The sequence below is a fragment of the Lepidochelys kempii genome, chromosome 17 (genome assembly GCF_965140285.1).
Source record: "Lepidochelys kempii isolate rLepKem1 chromosome 17, rLepKem1.hap1, whole genome shotgun sequence".
Classification (NCBI taxonomy): domain Eukaryota; kingdom Metazoa; phylum Chordata; order Testudines; family Cheloniidae; genus Lepidochelys; species Lepidochelys kempii.
Genome location: NC_136396.1, coordinates 3,152,109 through 3,170,983, shown reverse-complemented (window position 1 = coordinate 3,170,983; position 18,875 = coordinate 3,152,109). Strand labels below are relative to the sequence as shown.

The following is an 18,875-nucleotide window of genomic DNA, read 5'->3' as shown; positions in this document are numbered from 1 at the left end:
ATGTCAAGTGAAGTGCAAAAGTGGTAACATTTATTTTCACCTTTCATCTGGAGCCAGATCTACACTACACTACAGACCTACATAGGTAGAACTGTGTTCCCTCCGGGGTGTGGATTTTTCATAAGCCCCAGCGACAGTTATACTGACCTAGTACCCCTCCCTCCCCCAAAGTAGACAGAGCTTCTCCAGTCAACATAGCTACCGCCTTTCCGTGAGGCCGATTAACTACGCCAACAGGAGAAGCTCTGCCATTGGTGTAGGAGCATCTTCACTTAAAGGCTGCAGCGGTACAGTTGTGCCAATGCAGAATTCTAAGAGTAGACTTGCCCTAAATAATTTTATCTTCGCTGTAATGCAGCCATCTCTGGTGCAGAATTCAGCAGCTGTTTAACACACATAGTTTAGAATAGGAAGTGAGGGAGAATTTTATATGCAACTGAGAACATACAGGAAATTTAGGAGCTCTTCAGGATAGGATCAGTTTTGTGTATGTATGTTTACAGTGCCTGATCTTGGTCGGGGCTTCTAGGCACTAAGGTAATACAAAGAAAACAACTCTGCATTTCATGAAGGAACCATCACCATACTTCTATATTAAACTAGTGCCTCAAAAGTTAATGACCCTTCTCTGCTCCTAAGAGCGTCCAAGACTCTCTGAAATGGACCATTGCATTTCCCCCACTATCTGAAGCCAAACAGAAGCCAGCAGGTCAGCCAGCAGTCTGAAAATCTTTTTCACACCCGGGTAGAGGCTAGAATTATTTTTGTGGCTCTTTGTTTGCAGAGCAGCTGCTCCCACCTCCTTATTTGGAAATTTTTGCTTTCTGGGATAGATTAGGGAAAAAAAGTAAAAATAAATAATTATGAGGTGAACACTAGTCTTTGAGGAATTCTAGCTATTTGTCTGATTATATGGCTCGCTTGCGTGCCTGCATTCCCCATGGCATGGGTTCTATAGGCTGCAGCAGTGATGCTGTAGTGAGATGCTGATTTAGACAACGATAAAATACAGCAGTATGAAAGTAACTCAACTACAAATACTTCGGAACAGAATGAGACAGCAGGATAAATGTTAGAAATCAGAGCGAGAGAAAGAAATGGTGCTATTGGACAAGAGATTTCTAGACCTGCAATAACAGAGCCACCAGAAATCTGGATGGGAAAGAAGCAGCAGTTGCCTTGATTTGATCCAGTCCTGATTTAGGAGCACAGAGACTCCTGGTCTCCAAAAAGTTTGGAGATATTTTCCAGTTCTTGGTCATGAGAACAAACAAGGTCCCTGATGAGATTTCAAGGACTTCTTGGGGCCACAGGTGATGGAGATGAAGGAATAGCTGATGCCTATGGCAACTGAAAGGCTAAGTCATAGAAAGAGCACTGTTACGAATTCATATCTGCAGAAGTTTGATCAGGTAGGATATTCTTTCAAATGGCGGCCTCCAGGAAGAAACCTTCCCCTGGAAGGAATGCAGCCCTGCAAGGAGTGGTGACCTCATGGTTGAGATATCTTCAGCTAGTCCAAATATTACAACAAGGAAGCCAACATAGAAGAATGCACTGTTCAATGCTTCCTGAGGAAGAAGGCATTCCTCCTCAGTTTAACGGTATCACTTAAAGACTGGAGAAGTCTTATAATCCTGTCGAGTCCATCAGCATGAACAATGGTTATTTTTGTTTCTACCACCCCACCCTTCACCTGTATGGAAATCACACAAACGTTTCAAAGTCAGGACACAGAGAGGCTACGTCTACACAAGCAGTTTCGTTGGTATAACTTATGTCACTCAGGGGTGTAAACCCTTCTTCCCCCCAGCGACATATGGTACACAAACAGAAGTGCCAGTGTGGACAGCTCTATGTCAGCAGGAGACACTCTCCCGCGACATAGCTACCGCCGCTTGTTGAGGTGGTTTAATTATGTCTATGGGAAATCTCTCTACACAGGAGATCTTACAACAGCGCGGCTGCATCGGTACAGTTGTGCCACTGTAAAGTCTCTAGTGTAGACATGGCCTGAGGAAACCCAAGAAAGTGAAGGAGGACTGTCCTCATCTAGCATCTAATGATTCCATCAATGTAATCTGTAACAAGGACTGAAGCTACTCCCCGAGTTACAAAAGCCTAAATTCACACAGTAACTACCTCAGTGCCACTATAATAGAGGTGGGGTCTCATTCAGATGGAAACTAGGATAATAGAGGGCCTGATACAAAGCCCATTAAAGTCAACTGGAGTCTTTCCTCAGACTTCAGAGGACTATGGGTCAGGCCCATGATGAGAAGAACAAAATTAACTGAATGTGGACAACGCAAATGGTAGTTTCATCATGAGTTTAGGTTTCAAGTAAAAATCACTTGGAGATGCCAGCCGAGGCCCTAACAGAGTTTTGTTCGCAGTATCAAACCCGCACAGAGAGAATCAAGCTACTGGCACTGGGTCTCACCACAGCAGGTTCAGCCTCGGTCCTATAAAACAGGCCCCAAAGCTCTAACACCTGCTGGTTATTCACCCAAAGAATAGCTAAGACCCTTCTCAAGGTTCCATTATCCTAACTAGGGTTTCCAACTGTCTAATCAAACACCTTTGCCCCGCCCTTTGTCCCGCCCCTTTCCTGAGGCCCCACTTCTTCCCCTTCTCTGAGGCCCCGCCCCACTCACTCCATCCCCCTCCCTCCATCGCTTGCTCTCCTCCACCCTCACTCACTTTCACCGGGCTGGGGCAGGAGTTTGGGGTGTGGGCTCTGGGCTGGGGCTGAGGGGTTCGACGTGTGGGAGGGGGCTCCAGGCTGAGCCTGGGGCAGGGGGTTGGGGTACAGGAGAGGATGCGGGGTGCAACCTCTGGGAGGTGGTTGGGGTGCAGGAGGGGGCTCAGGGCTGGGGGAGGGGGTGCGGGCTCTGGCCCAGTGGCACTTACCTCGGGAGGCTCCCTGCCTGCTCTGGCCCCACACCGCTCCTGGAAATAGTCAGCTCGTCTCTGTGGCCCGTGGGGGAGCCAGCGGTCTCCACGTGCTGCCTGTGCAGCGACTCCACAACTCCCATTGGCCATGAATTGCGGCCAATAGGAGCTGCAGGGGCGGAGCCTGCCTTAGCCCCGCTGCACGGGAGCCGCCCAAGGTAAACGGGGCCAGGTGGCTCCGCATGCTGCCCCCTCCGCACACCACTCCTGGAAAAGGCCAGCACGTCTTTGTGGCCCTTGGGGGTGGGGGGGTGTAGTCAGGGGGCTCCACACACTGTCCCTGCCTGCAGGCACTCTGCCCCCTTTGCAGTTCCCAATGCTGCAAAGTTGGTGCTCGGGGTGGGGGCAGTGCGTGGAGACCCCTGCGCCTCCCACCCCCAGGGGCTGCAGGGACATGCCAGCTGCTTCCGGGAGTGGCGCGGGGCCAGGGCAGGCAGGGAGCCTGCCTTAGCCTCACTGCGCTGCCAGACTTTTAGCGCCTAAAATCTCCCCATTTGGCTACAGTGGCCCCTGGTAGATAGAGCCCAATTCCAGTAGCCTCCTGGTGAAACTGAGAGGGTTGGAAACCCTAACTGACCCTAGTCTAGTGCAATTTATAGCAGAGCAGTGATCTCGGTGTACAAAAATCACTCACAGTGAACCCTATTGCCGGAGCTTATTTTGCCAGTTCCATGTCTGGAGTAATTCCTGGCTGGATAAAGAATTATTTCTGTAAGCCTTATAAGGTCCGAGCCTTTCTTTTGCACCTATGGTATTAACAGGCAAAAATGACAGGCATTTCTCTGAACTGGGCCACTCGCTGGTTTTATTTGTTTGTTCCAGAACATTTCCTGCCTACGCGCCTGTCAAAATGAGATACAGAAAGTCCTGTAAATGGGCCCAGAGATCTCACTCTCTCTGCTTTCTGCAGACTCATCATCTGCACCGTGGAGCCAGCCACAGAGTCACTAACAATTCCCATTACCCTCAGCAACCGGGGAGAAGAGGCAGTGATGGAGGGAATGAGCAGAACCAAAACTTTCCTCACTCAGCCAGGGGTGGGAATTGAAATTTGCTTCTGAATTTAAGCACTCTCAAAGATTGGCTGTTTGGATTTGCTATTCTGTTTTGGCCCTTCAGAGAGGTGGGTTTGAACTGCAAATTCTGATCTGAACCTAATTTCAGGGTTTCTTTTAGTCTCATCCTGAGACTTAAACAGAGATTTTGCTTAAATTAAAATATCATTTTATACCCTCAGCAAAACCCATTTTGAATCGACCCGTTTCTCAGTTTTTACAGAACCATTTGAAAGAGACAAAGGAAAGACGGAACCACAAGACAAGAAAGGAAGAAAGATTAGGGTGGCCTGTTAGAAAGCTGCATTCAACATCCAAGGAAGCTGTATGAATGATTTAGTTGCTGCTGCTGTAGCCAGGGTGGTCACTGGCCTTCTAAAATGCAATGTCCTTTGGGATGAGGGTTCAAGGGGTCCAGTGGAACAGTTAAAGGTCAGCATGACCATATATTTCAGTAGTCAGTCTGCAAGAATGCGACTGGGATAGAGGTTTGTAATGGAAGAAATTTAGTAACAGGACTTTTATTGGAGGTGTTAAGCCTCCTTAGGAAAAGTAAGCACTGCACACAGTTATGAATACAATCTCTGCAATGGGATTACCAACTGACCGATGTGACATGAGCCACCTCAACAATGCACAGTAGTCAAGAGAAGCTAAAATACAGACCTGAAGCTTGTAATGCAGCAGGAGACATATCTCTGCTGTGTGTTTTCTCATGGAAAGTGCTTGTGCTGCTGGTCCTGAGCCTCCCATCTTTCAGAGAAAGGCTCGCCTCAGCTTTAGGGAGCCAAATGAGGGCTCTTTTTAAGATTTACCCCAGGAAGACTGCTCAAAGAAAGCATCTGATTTTAAGTGAGGTGCTGTTTCTACTTAGTTTCTCAGCTGGTGAGACTGAACAAGGACTTGTTTTAAGGCAACTGTCTGTTAGATGGGATTAGAACCCAGGGCAGCATCTTCATGGGTTGTAGCTCTTTGCCCAGCAGATGATCCTCCCTGTTGAAAACACAACCTACTCATTTGAACCCTCATTAATGCAGGGCAGAGGTTAATAAAATACTCAACAGCACCAGCTTTAATAATGCTGACAGAACAGCTATCATCATGTTTCTGGAAAATATAATTATACAGACGAACAGTAAACAGAACACCTGCATTGGGGGTCAAAAGGAGCACTGCAAATAAAGATACTGAAACCAAATCCATACAGACTGTGTGAATTCAGTTACTGATGGTCCTTATGGCGCAATGGGTAGGCCAACAATCTAATTCCAGTTTACCTATGGCTGTCAAACGGGAACTCTAGTAGATATCTGACCTGGCATCAGATGGATAAAGGATTCCTTCAGCTACTGACAACTATTAGTTAACAAACACTTCCCATCTGTGACAGTGTGGGAAGGGACAACAGCAATCCAAAAAGAAAAGGGGGTCAAACATACCATAACCCCTTCAGACCAGCCAAACTTCACAGGATCATGCCAGTAGGCTGCCAAGAACCATAGGGTTGGAAGGGACCTCAGGAGGTCATCTAGTCCAACCCCCTGCTCAAAGCAGGACCAATATCCAATTTTTGCCCCAGGTCCCTAAATGGCCCCCTCCAGGATTGAACTCACAACCCTGGGTTTAGCAGGCCAATGCTCAAACCACTGAGCTATCCCTCCTCCTCCATGAACAGAGTGTGAGATTAAAATGCAGTTCTAACTAGAAAGACCCAATGCCAGAAGCACCTTCCTGGAGACTGTTGGGACCAATTCATTCATCCTCAGCTGCTTATGGGAAAAAGGAAGTGGTAGTATCACAGTCTCCTCAGTGCAGACTCTAGCCAACTGAATGGAATGCTGCCATGCCCATAGACACAGTCATATTCTGCTACTTGTAACACTGGAAAATACTTTACAGAAGTTACAAGGGTCAAAAAAGGAGCATATGGGATAAACTGAGTCCTGCCTGTCTTTCCCCATTGACCTATTGCCTGTGAAGGGAGAAAGCCACATTTTCCCCCACTTTTGAGGAGATGTGTCATACACCCTATAGTCACAAGACCATTACATTAAGGTCTCACAAAACAGGATACACAGCCCCCAGCTAGATCAGTGTGAAAGTTCGTGATGCCAGAGAATCATCACACCCTGGTCACATTTGTGAAGTACTTCATCGTTTCACTTGGCATTTTCCATGTTTCCCACTGCCAAGCTAAGGAGCAAAATTTACAACCTGGGGAAAACACAGGAAAATTCTCAATTTGTTCCAACTGGAGAATTTTATGTCACAAAATACAGAGATTGAGGCAGGAAATAACAAGTTCACACTGGGGTAAATGTGCAATCTCTTACAGAAATGCACAGTTTCATAGATGTGGAAATGCATGACATATGACTAAGTCATTTGTTCTGGTCCCCCACCTGTCTATGTCTGCAGTTACTGGGCTGAGGGACGCCCATGAAGAGGAGGAGGCAAAAAAGAGGCAGTTTGCCTCACGCCCCCCATTTGAGAGGGCCACCAAACCGAGGGGCATTGCAACCTGGTGCATGGGGTCAGCATGCCACTAAGATGTGGTCCCTCTGTCATGGTGGAGGAGCAGCTGGGTGGCACTGATGGCAATATCTGGACTGGGGAACCCAGCCTTGAGTAAAGAGTACATCCTGTCCCCACTGATTTCCCACCTCTGCCAGCCCAGATCAAGAGATTAAAACTGAAAACTCAAGACACAGGTCCCTGCCCAGCAACACAGGACACTTTCCCAAGGCACTGATTTTTAGGTCCAATCGTTTTTACACTACTTGTTATTCTAATTGGTAAATTGCATAGCATGCAGCATGGGGAACAAACCCTCCACACCCACCCATTTGCTGAAATTAAGAGTTGTAATACTGCAGGGATGGTTTTTAATGAAAGAACTGAGAGTTTCATCACAGGTGGTGGCCATGTAATAATCCAGGTTTTATTATGGTTTCCAGCCAGCCTGCTAAAGCTCCATAACCTATTAGCAAACAGTTGCCCATGAGGATATGCAGTTTATCCAGCCCTGGGGGAAGGGAAAGGAGGGTCCCAGCCTCTGAAGGAGCCTTTGTGGAGCCAAACCAAGAGGTAGTTTGGCTTAGAAAAATTAAATTTTTATCAGTAAATGTCAGTAACTGGTGATTTCACCACACACAGACAAAAAATAAATAAATTCATCAATAAGCTGCATTTACAGACCAGCAAAGAATGAAAAATGCTGCAATTTAGAATTTGATTTAAGGCTATTTACTTTGTATATTTTGACATGTTATATTGACCCTCCACCCCCAATAATTTTGCACAACTGTGAAAAATTAAATAGATAAAAATAGAAAAAAATGCTTGAAAATAAACATCAATATTATCCATTGAAACAATAAGAAAAAAAAGAAATCCTGCCAAGCCTAGTGTTAGTTTATGGTTAAAGTTAGCAACTAGGAGACAAGTCAAACATCCACTGGAAGTTTGTGAAACCAATGCCTGGAAAAGAGAAAAGATGGCCCATTCTCAGCATGGCTCATTAGAAGAGGCTAGTTTATAGGATTGGAATGTGGGGATTTATCCACCTCTTGACAGGAACAATACACAGAGACTCTGAAATCTCCACAGATGGTGCATGTCCCTGAAGCCCTAACGGCCATTAAGAACCCAAATGCTGTGTGATATAGAAAGGGACTACTATTTTTTCTGTTCTGTAAGTACTGTGTTAATTTAGTGCTGATGAAACATAAGCACTAAATTAACACAATTGACAGCCCTGCATATTGAAATCCTTTGATGACCAGAACATGGACAGCAGTAGCATATACTTCATCCACAGTACACCTCTAATATGCCTCTATACTGGCTAAAGGGACCATCTCTACAGGTGGAAAAGGGAGTTCAGACTTCGTGACCATCCATACCTTTACCTCTCTGCTGAAGATGCCAACAAGGGGGCCAATTAGTATATATTGTGAAGGTGGGTTTTGTGGCTTGCACACCAGTCCACTGGGAACTGGATTGAGAGCACAAAAATTACACACAAGTTCAACCCCTTGCATAGGTGAGGAGCACTGCTGTCCAGATGAGGGTATGGCAGGGAAGAGGGCAGAAGGAAAATAGAAAGAATGCTCCACAGTGCAATAAGAATGTTACCTATAAAGGGTTGCCCACTTCAAAGGAGGAAGAACTTCAACTGTTTGGTTTAAAAAAAAAAAAACAGTTAATAATTAAAAGACCAATCAAAGGTTTTCCCCAGTCAAAGAGCCTCAAAGAAGCCCTGTGTAGAGGAGGTGAGAGCTGCAGAGGGTGAGAGGATATCTGCTTCTATCATGCTGTCTCTTCCTCAGTCTCAGTGATGTGACATAAAAGCAGTGTTTCGCAGCCTGTGGGAGATAAGCACTCACACATTCCTAGTGAGTATTTCCCCTCCCATCTTAAGTCTCAGAATTGTCAGCTTGCACTCAGGAGACACCTATGGGCTGGACATGCATTGGAAGAACTGTGCCCCTCGTCCAGGAGAGGAACAACAGACAGAGAGTCAGGTGAGCAGTGAGGTGCATGGTCACAGCTGTTTGTGGGAGGCCAACATACAAACCAGGAGGTACTTCTGGTCTGATGTCTGCTGCCTTGGTGGGGCTGTGAATGGGCTCTTTGTGCAGAGCTTGCCCCACACTATGCCAGGCTGAGCTAAAACTTCAGCTTTAAACTTTCAGCTACCTTTGTTTAAACATGTTAAAATCTATACACCCAAACTTCTGCAGCATTTATTCCACCTGAGGCAAGGGGAAAAGGAGGAGGGGACACTGCCCGGTAACTGTTCAGAGTGATGATCTAATAACAGCATTATCACTAGCAGCAAGTGATCCCTGGACTGTTTTAGACCAGAATTCTGGATGGTGGAGCAGATTTGAAAACCTCTCTTCACTAGGGAGAAAGTCTCACATGATTCACCCCAAATCAGGAAAGGAAGCAGTCTGGCTTCACACGATGCATTTAGAAGCTGTTTTATTCTTGCTATGGACAGACAAATGTAAGGGACATAATGCTTCCTGCAAAGTGGTGCTGCTGAGCTAATACCCAACCCAGTCGCCATAGAGGGATGAACCCCATTCACTACAGGAACTGGTTGTGCACAGGGTCTTCCCAATCCCATTACATTTGGGGGCTGTTTAGTGCCTCAATTAATTTGGATTAGTAAAGCATCCCACTGAGCTGGTGCTGTCCCACGTGAGCACTGGGCCCAAGCACCCGCTTTACAGCAAGAGACACTTGCATTTGCTTTCTTGCCTGTGAAAACAATTACTGGGACTTATTTTTAAAACGTCCTTTCCTTCCTTGTCCTGTAGTGATCCAGCCCATTGCCAACAGATCATTATCCACACCCTTGGAGGACCAGCTCCTAAAGAAGCGATTGCATCAGGCTTAATAACTTGGCATTGTAAAGAATTACTACACCTTCAATGTAAATGTTACACCACCAAAGTGCCCAAACCCTTTAGGGGCTGGAAAATCCAGCATGGGATTCTCCCAGCAAGCTTCTTTGCTCAGCTATTACTATTAAGGCAGCTTGCTGGCCCACCTCAGGGGAAGCATTCTGTACTGCGGTGCAGGGGTGCTGTCCTCACTCACCAGGGGAGGGAGCCAGTGTATTCAAACACTGATTGTTGGGAGGGTACAGGAAATGCCCTGTTACCCTGGTTACTTACCAGGGTAACCATGGTTCTTCTCTGTCTAGTCATACTTGTGAAATGCACTCCTACTGGTGCTGAGTATCAGAATGCTTCTGGAAAACAGAGCCTGTGGGGCTACAAAAAACACCTCTTGGCACCAAACATTTAGAGCCAAGGTTGTAAAAGGACCACATAGCCCCACCACCTCAGTTTATTCTGGTAAACTCAAGAGTCCTGTAAGAAAGCTGAGACAGAAGTGGGAGGGTGAACATGCACAGGCAACTCTCTCAAAGAACTACAGTTACCATTTTGGGCTTGTCTACACTTACGTTTTATAGCTCTCTAACTTGCTGGCTGAGGGGTGTTAAAAATCATCCCCCGGGGCGCAGCAAGTCTGAGCGCTTTAAAGCGCTAGTGTGGACAGGCTCCGAGCGCTGGGAGCCATGCTCCCTGCGCTCTGAGCTAATCCCCTCGTGGAAGTGGATTACCAGGAGCGCTGGGAGAGCTCTCTCCCAGCGCTTGCACATGGCCACACTCGCACTTTGGAAGTTTCCAGTGTAGCCATGCCCATAGTGAGTAACTCCAATGGACTTCAGTGGGATTTCACCCATGATCTTTAACACTTAGGTCCAACACTTGGGAGCTCAGCAATATCAGAAGACAAGGATGTATTTACTCAGCCTGTTCTCCAGCACTTTTTCCTAGCATCTGGGCAAATTCAATTCAAAATACAGAGACCAAAGCCACTTAAGCATTCAGCTAGTAACTGGTAATAGCACACCTTACCTGATCACTCTGGTTACAGTGTGTATGGTAACACCCATCGTTTCATGTTCCCTGTGTATATAAATCTCCCCACCGTATTTTCCACTGAATGCATCCAATGAAGTGAGCTGTAGCTCACGAAAGCTTATGCTCAAATAAATTTGTTAGTCTCTAAGGTGCCACAAGTACTCCTTTTCTTTTTGCTAGAAGAGAGGAGTATATACCCAAGTTGTCACAGATAGCACTTACCTGAACAAGTCACACTCAGCACAGGACCCTGCAGCCCACATTAATCTTTGTTTTCCCAAGGACACATTTTCCATCATCAGAACATGTCTGTCCCCAAGACTTACTTCTTTTATTTCTGCATATTACCATTGGCTAAACCTCCTGCTGATCAGGTCAATGTAATGTAATTAATGCTGATTACAAGGATAGAAAATTGTAGCTCAGTTGAAACCTTATGAGCTCATAGGAATAGTCACAGTGATAATCATAGATCGTCCCACGCAGGGGGATGGAGCACTCAGCCAAAGAAGCTACCTTGGTACGTTCAACATCTATCCTTTGAAGGACATTCAGACCATGGGGTCATAGAGAAGCAATATATGCCCTGCCATTGCACTGAAAATAATAGAGGGCACTTTTTGAGAGCTATCTAGGCATATGCACGGAGTTCATAATCAGGGAAGAAAGGAAAGCTGGTCTATTAAGATGTGTGGAAAGTCTGGATTAGCCAGCATTGTGACCAAGGACCATCTTTTATCATCCTGGAGGCTTGAGTAAACCTGCAAGGAAAGAAAGTTGGAAGATCAAAAGACATGCTTACCTGCTGCTGCCAGCTTGTGAGCAACATACAAGAGACCAAATTCAGATCTGATACAAGCAGGTGCAACACCAATAGAGTCAACAGAGAGGTGCCTTCTTACACTTGGCCTCAATTTGCCCCAGCAACTCTTAAAGCTATCTTTCAAAGGGAGATCTTATAAAGACTGATTTAATGTACAAGAGGAAGAATCAATGAAGCTAAATTGAACAGATCAAGATACATCCATTTTAATGCAACTGAGGCAGCAGCAGCTCTATCAGTGAGACTCCCTTTGGCAAAGCTACAAGGACACATCCTGTGCTGCTATTTGATGGAAGTCCCATAGGAGGATCTTTCAGAAGGGATGGACCAAGGGCAAGTTTACACTACTCTGCTACATCGGCACAGCCGCATCGATGCAGCATGTCTGGTGAAGATGTGCTGTGCTGGATGGGAGAGCACTTTTCCCATCAGCATAATTACTCCACCTCCACAAGAGGCGGGAGCTATGTTGGCGAGACATAGCGTGGTGTGGACAATGTTTTAAGTCGATACAACTTACGTCGCTCAGGGGGGTGTTGTTTTCACACCCCTGAACAATATATGTTACATTGACTTAAGCGGTAGTGTAGACCAGCCCCAAGATGGAGTTCCTAGCCATGCTACGGTTTCCACAAGTAATTTCCTAACCATAAGGCCTTGAGGAGCCAAATAGAACCTGAACAAAATGGAGTTAGTCTTCTCTTTCCCGCCCCACTAAGTCAGCAGCAATATTTAACATTCTGCCAGTGCCAATGCAGAAAAGCTCATCACTTTGCCATCCAGTGCTGCTTTCCTTCCCTTCCATCACTGACAGGACATAATGAATCTAGTCAACCCCCCGAGAGGCAGACTGGCTTTTACATTTACTGTTATACTATATCCATTCTATTAATTCTTAATGGATACTAACGTAACACCAGCACTGGGAGACTGGATGGTTCAGACACAAGCTACAGAGCCCTTTAGCCATAGCACAAGCTGATGAGTCAAGTCAAATAAAACTCCCAAGCACACAAAATTTCAGTCCCTTTCTCCAGGGATGAGTTTATTTTTCAAAACCAAAATTGTCCAAAACCAGTCAGAAAGCATAAAACATATCCTGCTGCCTGCCCCTTCCTAAAGGCCCTTCAACAGGCTTCTGCCCCTGCCCACACACCAGCTATCACCAGTCAGGACTTCCATCCCACTGGTGTGGACAGCCCCCTATATAGCTCCTTTCCCCTGACTCTGGGGCCCTTGCAGTCTCTTCCCCGGGCTGGATTTTTAAAGACATTTAGGCACCTACGTCCCATTGATTTCCATGGGAGGCAGGCCCCTAAATACCTTTAAAAATCTGGTTCTTGTTGACCTGCAGGTTATCACTTGAACCCTGGCCTCAAACACATCACTTGGGAGGCAGCTAATTAGTCACTGGAGTGGCTAAAGGGCCACCCCAACCTAGGACACGGATTCCTGGAATGAATACAGCCTAGAGAGACTATCAGCTGGCCTACAGACCAAAAGTGACTGTTGCCATTTGACATCTGTCAGCCTCTGTGGAATGATTTAGTGATGAGTCCAGTTCTAGTGCAACTGTGGTCACATCACAAAAATATACCATCATGGTTGGCATCAGCTGGCCTCAAAAGATAGGGCAAATTAAAATAGAAATAAAAATTACTCTCCTGAGGCAAATAAAGTTGTACAAGGCTGGTTTAATCAGTAGTTTGTTACTACTCTTCAGATTATTACACAGGCACAAGCAGCTCATGTGAGGAAGAGGTGACTAAAGAATGAATCTGTCCACCACAAGTTGTGGTTTGCTGGCTCTACTGGCGAACAGAAGGTCTAAGACTCACCATTTGAACCCCTGGAGGATGCAGCTTACAGTTGGTATTTATTTGCATACAAACTACTAGTCAAGAGTCATTAATTTGGTTGCTCCCCACTCCCCTTTCAAATTAATCTGTTCTCTTGGGCTCTTATTTGGCAGAGGTGATATGCCGACACATCACAGAGCTCAAATAAAAGGCTTCCAGTATTAACAAGGGGAATGTGGGAGAAGCAGAGGAAACAGGGACTTGGAGGAGGACTCTGAAGATGATAGAAAGCAAGAAATACATTAAAAATGAAGTTAATCACCATAATTAAATCATATTTCTATAGTGCCTTTTATCTTGAAAGATCCCAAATGCTTTATGAACTACACATACACAGAGGAATCCCTTCCTCCACCATGAAATGTAGCCAACTCTGGGGTGGGACGGAGCGGATGTTTAAAAGGGTACAGCAATGCTACCCAAGAGTATTCTCTTACATTTGGTATTCTCATTCAAGCCAATTAAACAATGAGCAAAATCCCAACAAAGAAAACCTCTAACCCCTGGATAACCTCACTGGTCACCTCTTTCCAAATAGAGATATTATCATTTCTGCTGAACCCTGCTGTTTTCAAGCCATTATTTCCACCTACTCCCAATGATTTTAATCATCAAGTTTGCAAATTTGAAGAGGATAAACAGAAAACACAATCTCACACTGTGTTCATTGATATCTTCAAAGACTGCAGAATGCTTGCTTAGAAATCCAGGCTGCCTAACCAGCTAAGGAGAGAGACAAGCACAGATCTGAAGACCTCTGTATAGATCCAAAGCTTGTGTCTCTCACCACCAGAAGCTGGTCCAAAAAAATATTACCACACCTACCTTGTCTCTCTCATACCCTGGGACCAATACAGCTACAGCACTGCATATAAGTAGCTATTGGTAATCCAAAGTGGATATCTGAGTGGTTCCCCTTGCTACATACCATAAGATGGCATGGTCTTGTACTCCTCCACACAATTCCTATGAAGATCTCCAACTATTTCCTATGTGATGTGGCCTCATTTTACACAATATCATCACATGTAATGTTTTCCACTGGCTCTGGGCCTGACCTGGCACTTGGAGAACTAATTCTGCTGAATAGCGAACAATATCTCTGCATTTCTATAGGGCTCTTCACTCTAGGAGAGCTCTCCCGCCAACAAAGCGCTGTTCACACTGGTGCTTTTCATCGATAAAACTTTTGTTGTTGGGGGTATGGTTTTTTTCACATCCCTGAACGACAAGTTTTACCAACAAAAGTCCAGTGTAGATAAAGCCTACGAGTGTAAACATATTTCAAATTATGGTCCAAGAGATTAAAAAGGACTGTGGAATTTGGGAGGATGAAAAGTGTGTGGGGTCTAGTATATTGCAAAGGAATGTCCTTGTCCCTGGGTTTGATACACTAATGACCTTGGCAGAACGTAGACAAGCTTGGGAGGAGTCCGAGTGAATGTTGTGCTATCCATGTGGCTCAGGGGAATGCTTTTCACACTACTGAGTGACTTAGTTATACCAACTTAATTTTCAAGTGTAGACTGGGCCTTAGACACCAAACAACAGATCACTTTAGGTATGTCTACACTGCAACACCACAAGCGGCAGGGAGTAGGATAAGTGTAGCTACATGCCGCAGTGAAAAGTGGGCTGCATCCACACTGTAGTGCATAGATACATGTGGCAGCGAAAGGCTCTGGCTGGGGGCAGGCAGTGGGGAAAGGCTCCAGCAATAGGGGAGGAAGCAGGACAGCACACTGGTAAAAACAACAGCATAGACAAGGAGTGCAGAGAACGGTGTAGGGTACATGCACAAATGGTTCAGGCATGTCTCTACATTGCTATTTACATCGGTCTGAAGGCATGCAGCGTATGTACTCTAAATGCTGCCATAAGGAGTGTGCAGTGTAGACATACCCTTTATGAAAACTCATCCTCCCTGGCATCTCTTCTCCTCTACCACTTCCAGCCTCCCAAATATCCTCCTCAGCTAGTTAGTGCCTCTCTCAGATCCCCTATGTAATCTTGGCTGCTCCCAACTTTTTTACCTGGTAAAGAGGATTTCCCTCCTGCTTCCTGACAGCACTGACACCCAGCCAACAGCCTGGAATGATCACAATTGCTGCCATCCTTTACATTGCAACCCGTGTCAGTCAGGGGAGATGGCCAGAGTTGTTCAAATGGAACCCGCCAGGCCCTGAAGTCAGATGCTGCTGCACTTGGTATGGCTTTTTATGATTGTTTCTGAGGCTAGCTAGATCCTTACTGGTTTCAGAGTAGCAGCCATGTTAGTCTCTATCCACAAAAAGAAAAGGAGGACTTGTGGCACCTTAGAGACCAACACATTTATTTGAGCATAAGCTTTCATGAGCTTCAGCTCACTTCATCGGATGCATTCCTTACTGACATGCTAGAGCAGTGCTAGACAAAGCTCCACATCCCTGTCTCACAGCATTTCACTCCCACTTGGACACAGCAGGAAGTGTATTGTAGGATTTGGTTAACCCCAGCATGGCATTTAACATGTGTTGGTGTACCTGGGCTTCCCTTCTCTCCTAGGCTCTGTGCACACTACAGCTCAAACTGAATTAGCAGCAAACATATTTAAATGTGGGCTTCCTGGATGTGTGTGACCATGGATTTTATTTAGAACTCCGCTCTGATCCAAAGCATACTGGAAGCATTTAAGGCCAGATTTTTAAAGTAATTTAGGCCCCTAACTCCCATTTAAATCAATAGAAATATCTTTAAAAATCTGCCCCTTAGGTATCACTGGCTATCTTACCTAGGAAAGCCACACATCAAACCTGCCCTAGGCAGTGTCCATAAAGTTGTCAGCAGAATAATTCTTGGCCACGCCAACCAGGGAAACTGACCTCAATAACTATGTTTACACAAAAAGAAAAGGAGTACTTGTGGCACCTTAGAGACTAACAAATGTATTTGAGCATAAGCTTTCGGAAGTGAGAAAGCTTATGCTCAAATAAATTTGTTAGTCTCTAAGGTGCCACAAGTACTCCTTTTCTTTTTGCGAATACAGACTAACATGGCTGCTACTTTGAAACCTATGTTTACACAGAATTGTATAAGCCTGCAGCGTTTCAGCCACAGCAAGGACAGGACTCAGGTAGGCCAAATTCTGCTCTGGTACACCCAGTGTAAATTTGGAGTAATTGAGGATTCAGACTTCTGAAAATGAGAGCAAAATTTGCCCCAATCTCCATTCAAACAGAAACAAAGCCACCACATACTGGCATTTATGGTGAAGTGACAAAGAGTAAAGCTTCTGAATCCCTGGGTCTCATCAACAAGCAAGAGATATCGGAAGCAAAGCTTTCATCTACCTCTCATGCTTGAAATTTAGGTTCTCATGGCCAGTGTTAGCCCCCCATCAAGGTGACCATTTAACTGTATTCCTCAGTCATGCTGTTATCCTGCAAAGCATAGAATATCAGGGTTGGAAGGGACCTTGGAGGTCATCTAGTCCAACCCGCTGCTCAAAGCAGGGCCAATCCCCAATTTTTGCCCTAGATCCCTACATAGCCCCCTCAAGGATTGAACTCACAACCCTGGGTTTAGCAGGCCAATGCTCAAACCACTGAGCTATCCCTCGCCCCCAGAACAGGGTTAAAACAAGACCCAATCCCATATACACTGCAAGAACGGATTTTAATCTTGCTGAGGACAATGGGGTTGTAACCCTGTCCCCTCAACACAAAAACCTTACAGCATGGCTTGAAACTAAGGCTGAGAGTTTCAAAGCCATCAAGGGGATTTAGATGCTCATTACTGATTCATTTTAATGTCAGCTAGGCATTCAAATTCTGTAAATTTCTTTGAAAATTTGAGTCCATTTCCTGGAATTCTGATTTTGAGCTATGGGAGCCCCTGTCTCCCACCCACCCCTTTGACTTTGTAATATCAGCTCCCCCCCGCCCGCAATGAGAATAACACACGTTTAGCTTCAGTGAGACTTTCCTTTTCCCTGGGGCAGCATTTCTTCTGGTGACTGACTATTGGTGGACTATTTTCTTCATTAGGCTGGTTATTAACATACTGCTAGAGAGTTCTACCACTGCAGTGCTAACATCCAATGACAGATCTAAATTTGTTAGTCTCTAAGGTGCCACAAGTACTCTTGTTCTTTTTGCGGATACAGACTAACATGGCTGCTGCTCTGAGATCTATCTTGGAAGATCACATGTTCCAACAGGTGGCAATGGGAAGTGTTGATTCCATCACCACACCCCACCCCAGATCAACTACATGGTGTTTACATTTCAAATGGCTAGCTACAGGCCTGCTTTGCACTTATACCATTGGTTTATCAAGAGTCTTTCCCCAAAACGGTCTTGATAGAATTTTGGGAATAAACGCCCCATGACAACAGTGAGAAGAAGCAGAATGCTAGTAAATTATCTGCTGAGTGATCTCTCTGCACCTTCGAAGGTCCTAAGCTCAAACAGTCCCTTAGCTAGGGACGAAGAGAGCCCACCGTTCTCCCCTCAGTAGGTGTCACAGAGGCAAGCAGGGTGAACCAGAGGGCAGCCATCAGGGCAATAAAGGCAGATTACCAGCTTGTTTCAACACACAGTATAGCCATATACGCTTGCAGTGGGGAATGAAATGTACCTGCCATTAGACCCCACCTTCCATAAAACGTTCGAGTGCTTAATATGCAAAGCACTGCTTCAGAGAGACAATGGAAAGAGAGAGACTCTTCACAAAGGCATTATTTTAAATTCTAAAGGCCTGGAAAACCTAAGGCCTCAGGCCATAAACAATGAATGGCAGAGGCTCACCCTGCAGATCCTGATATGTTGTACATCAAGAGATATACATTACAACTTTTTAGCTGCATCATGTAGACTACGTGGACTGATAATCCCTCAGGCTCTTTACTCAAAGGAGCAAAGGGTTTCTTTCGAAATCCTCATGTAAGGAGGGCGTTGTGATTTCAGGTATGTACCAACAATGAATGGCACTTCCTAGTCGCAAGGTAAACAACTGTACTATCTCCAGCATATTGGGAACATTCCGAAACAGCAGCATTACAGGACAGCCGCCTCTCCTTTCTGCTCAATCGGACTGTGCAGTTAAATATCTAGAGCACGAACTAAGCGTGTGCGGCAAAAGCAGAGAGAGACACAGAGAACAACAACGCAGAGCTAATACAAGCAGCCTCCCGAGTACACACAGACCTTGCTCCAGCTCCTCCGGTCTCCCCGGCTGGTTACCCATCTTCAGCAAACTCCGGTGATTCCTCTCCGAGATTCTCTAGCTCATTGCCCTGCTCATGCACCGCATCAGAAGCGGACCTCCCCCATCTGCTTTTCAGTGTGTATGTGCCAGTCAGATCCAAAGGAAGGAGTCAGCTTCTTCCTAGTTCCTGACACCAGGAACAGTGTCTGCTGCTCATGTTAAGACAGCGGTGGCTAGGCTAGCCCAAGCCCTCCTACCTCATTACAATATTATGCACCGAAGGGCCGGCCTGTGCACTTAATTAGCGGCCTGACTGCTGGAATAAAGACAGAGAGGTGACTCAACGTGCAGCGTAAGCCACACAGAGGCAGCAAGAGCAAACTGCAGGCAAGTCACAGAAAGGCAAGGACTGAATAAAACCCCATTACCAATGAGAAACCTATTCTAGACACAAGCAGGACGCAAATACCTCATCAGGCCACTAAAATTAAGACACGGCGGGGGGGGGGGGGTCCTGCCCCAGGGGACCAGTAGAAGCAGCGCTTTAAAA

General features: G+C 45.7%; 1 protein-coding gene across 10 annotated transcripts in view; it reads right to left on the bottom strand.

Annotated features, from left to right (window-relative positions):
* The window catches only part of SPECC1 (sperm antigen with calponin homology and coiled-coil domains 1), a 171,964-nt gene that overhangs the window by 93,688 nt on the left and 59,401 nt on the right, over positions 1 to 18,875 (bottom strand). The window contains exons 1-2 of one of the 10 annotated variants that reach the window (XM_073315161.2): positions 18,325 to 18,623; positions 10,783 to 11,217 (exon numbers count right to left, since the gene is read on the bottom strand). The exons of 8 other annotated variants lie outside the window; for them this stretch is intronic. In XM_073315161.2, coding sequence (XP_073171262.1) covers positions 10,783 to 10,807 — 25 coding nt within the window. In that variant the 5' untranslated portion in view covers positions 10,808 to 11,217; positions 18,325 to 18,623. Of the gene's footprint in view, positions 1 to 10,782; positions 11,218 to 18,324; positions 18,624 to 18,875 lie in introns of those variants that run through there. One more of the 10 variants, XM_073315160.2, reaches the window with a different exon arrangement.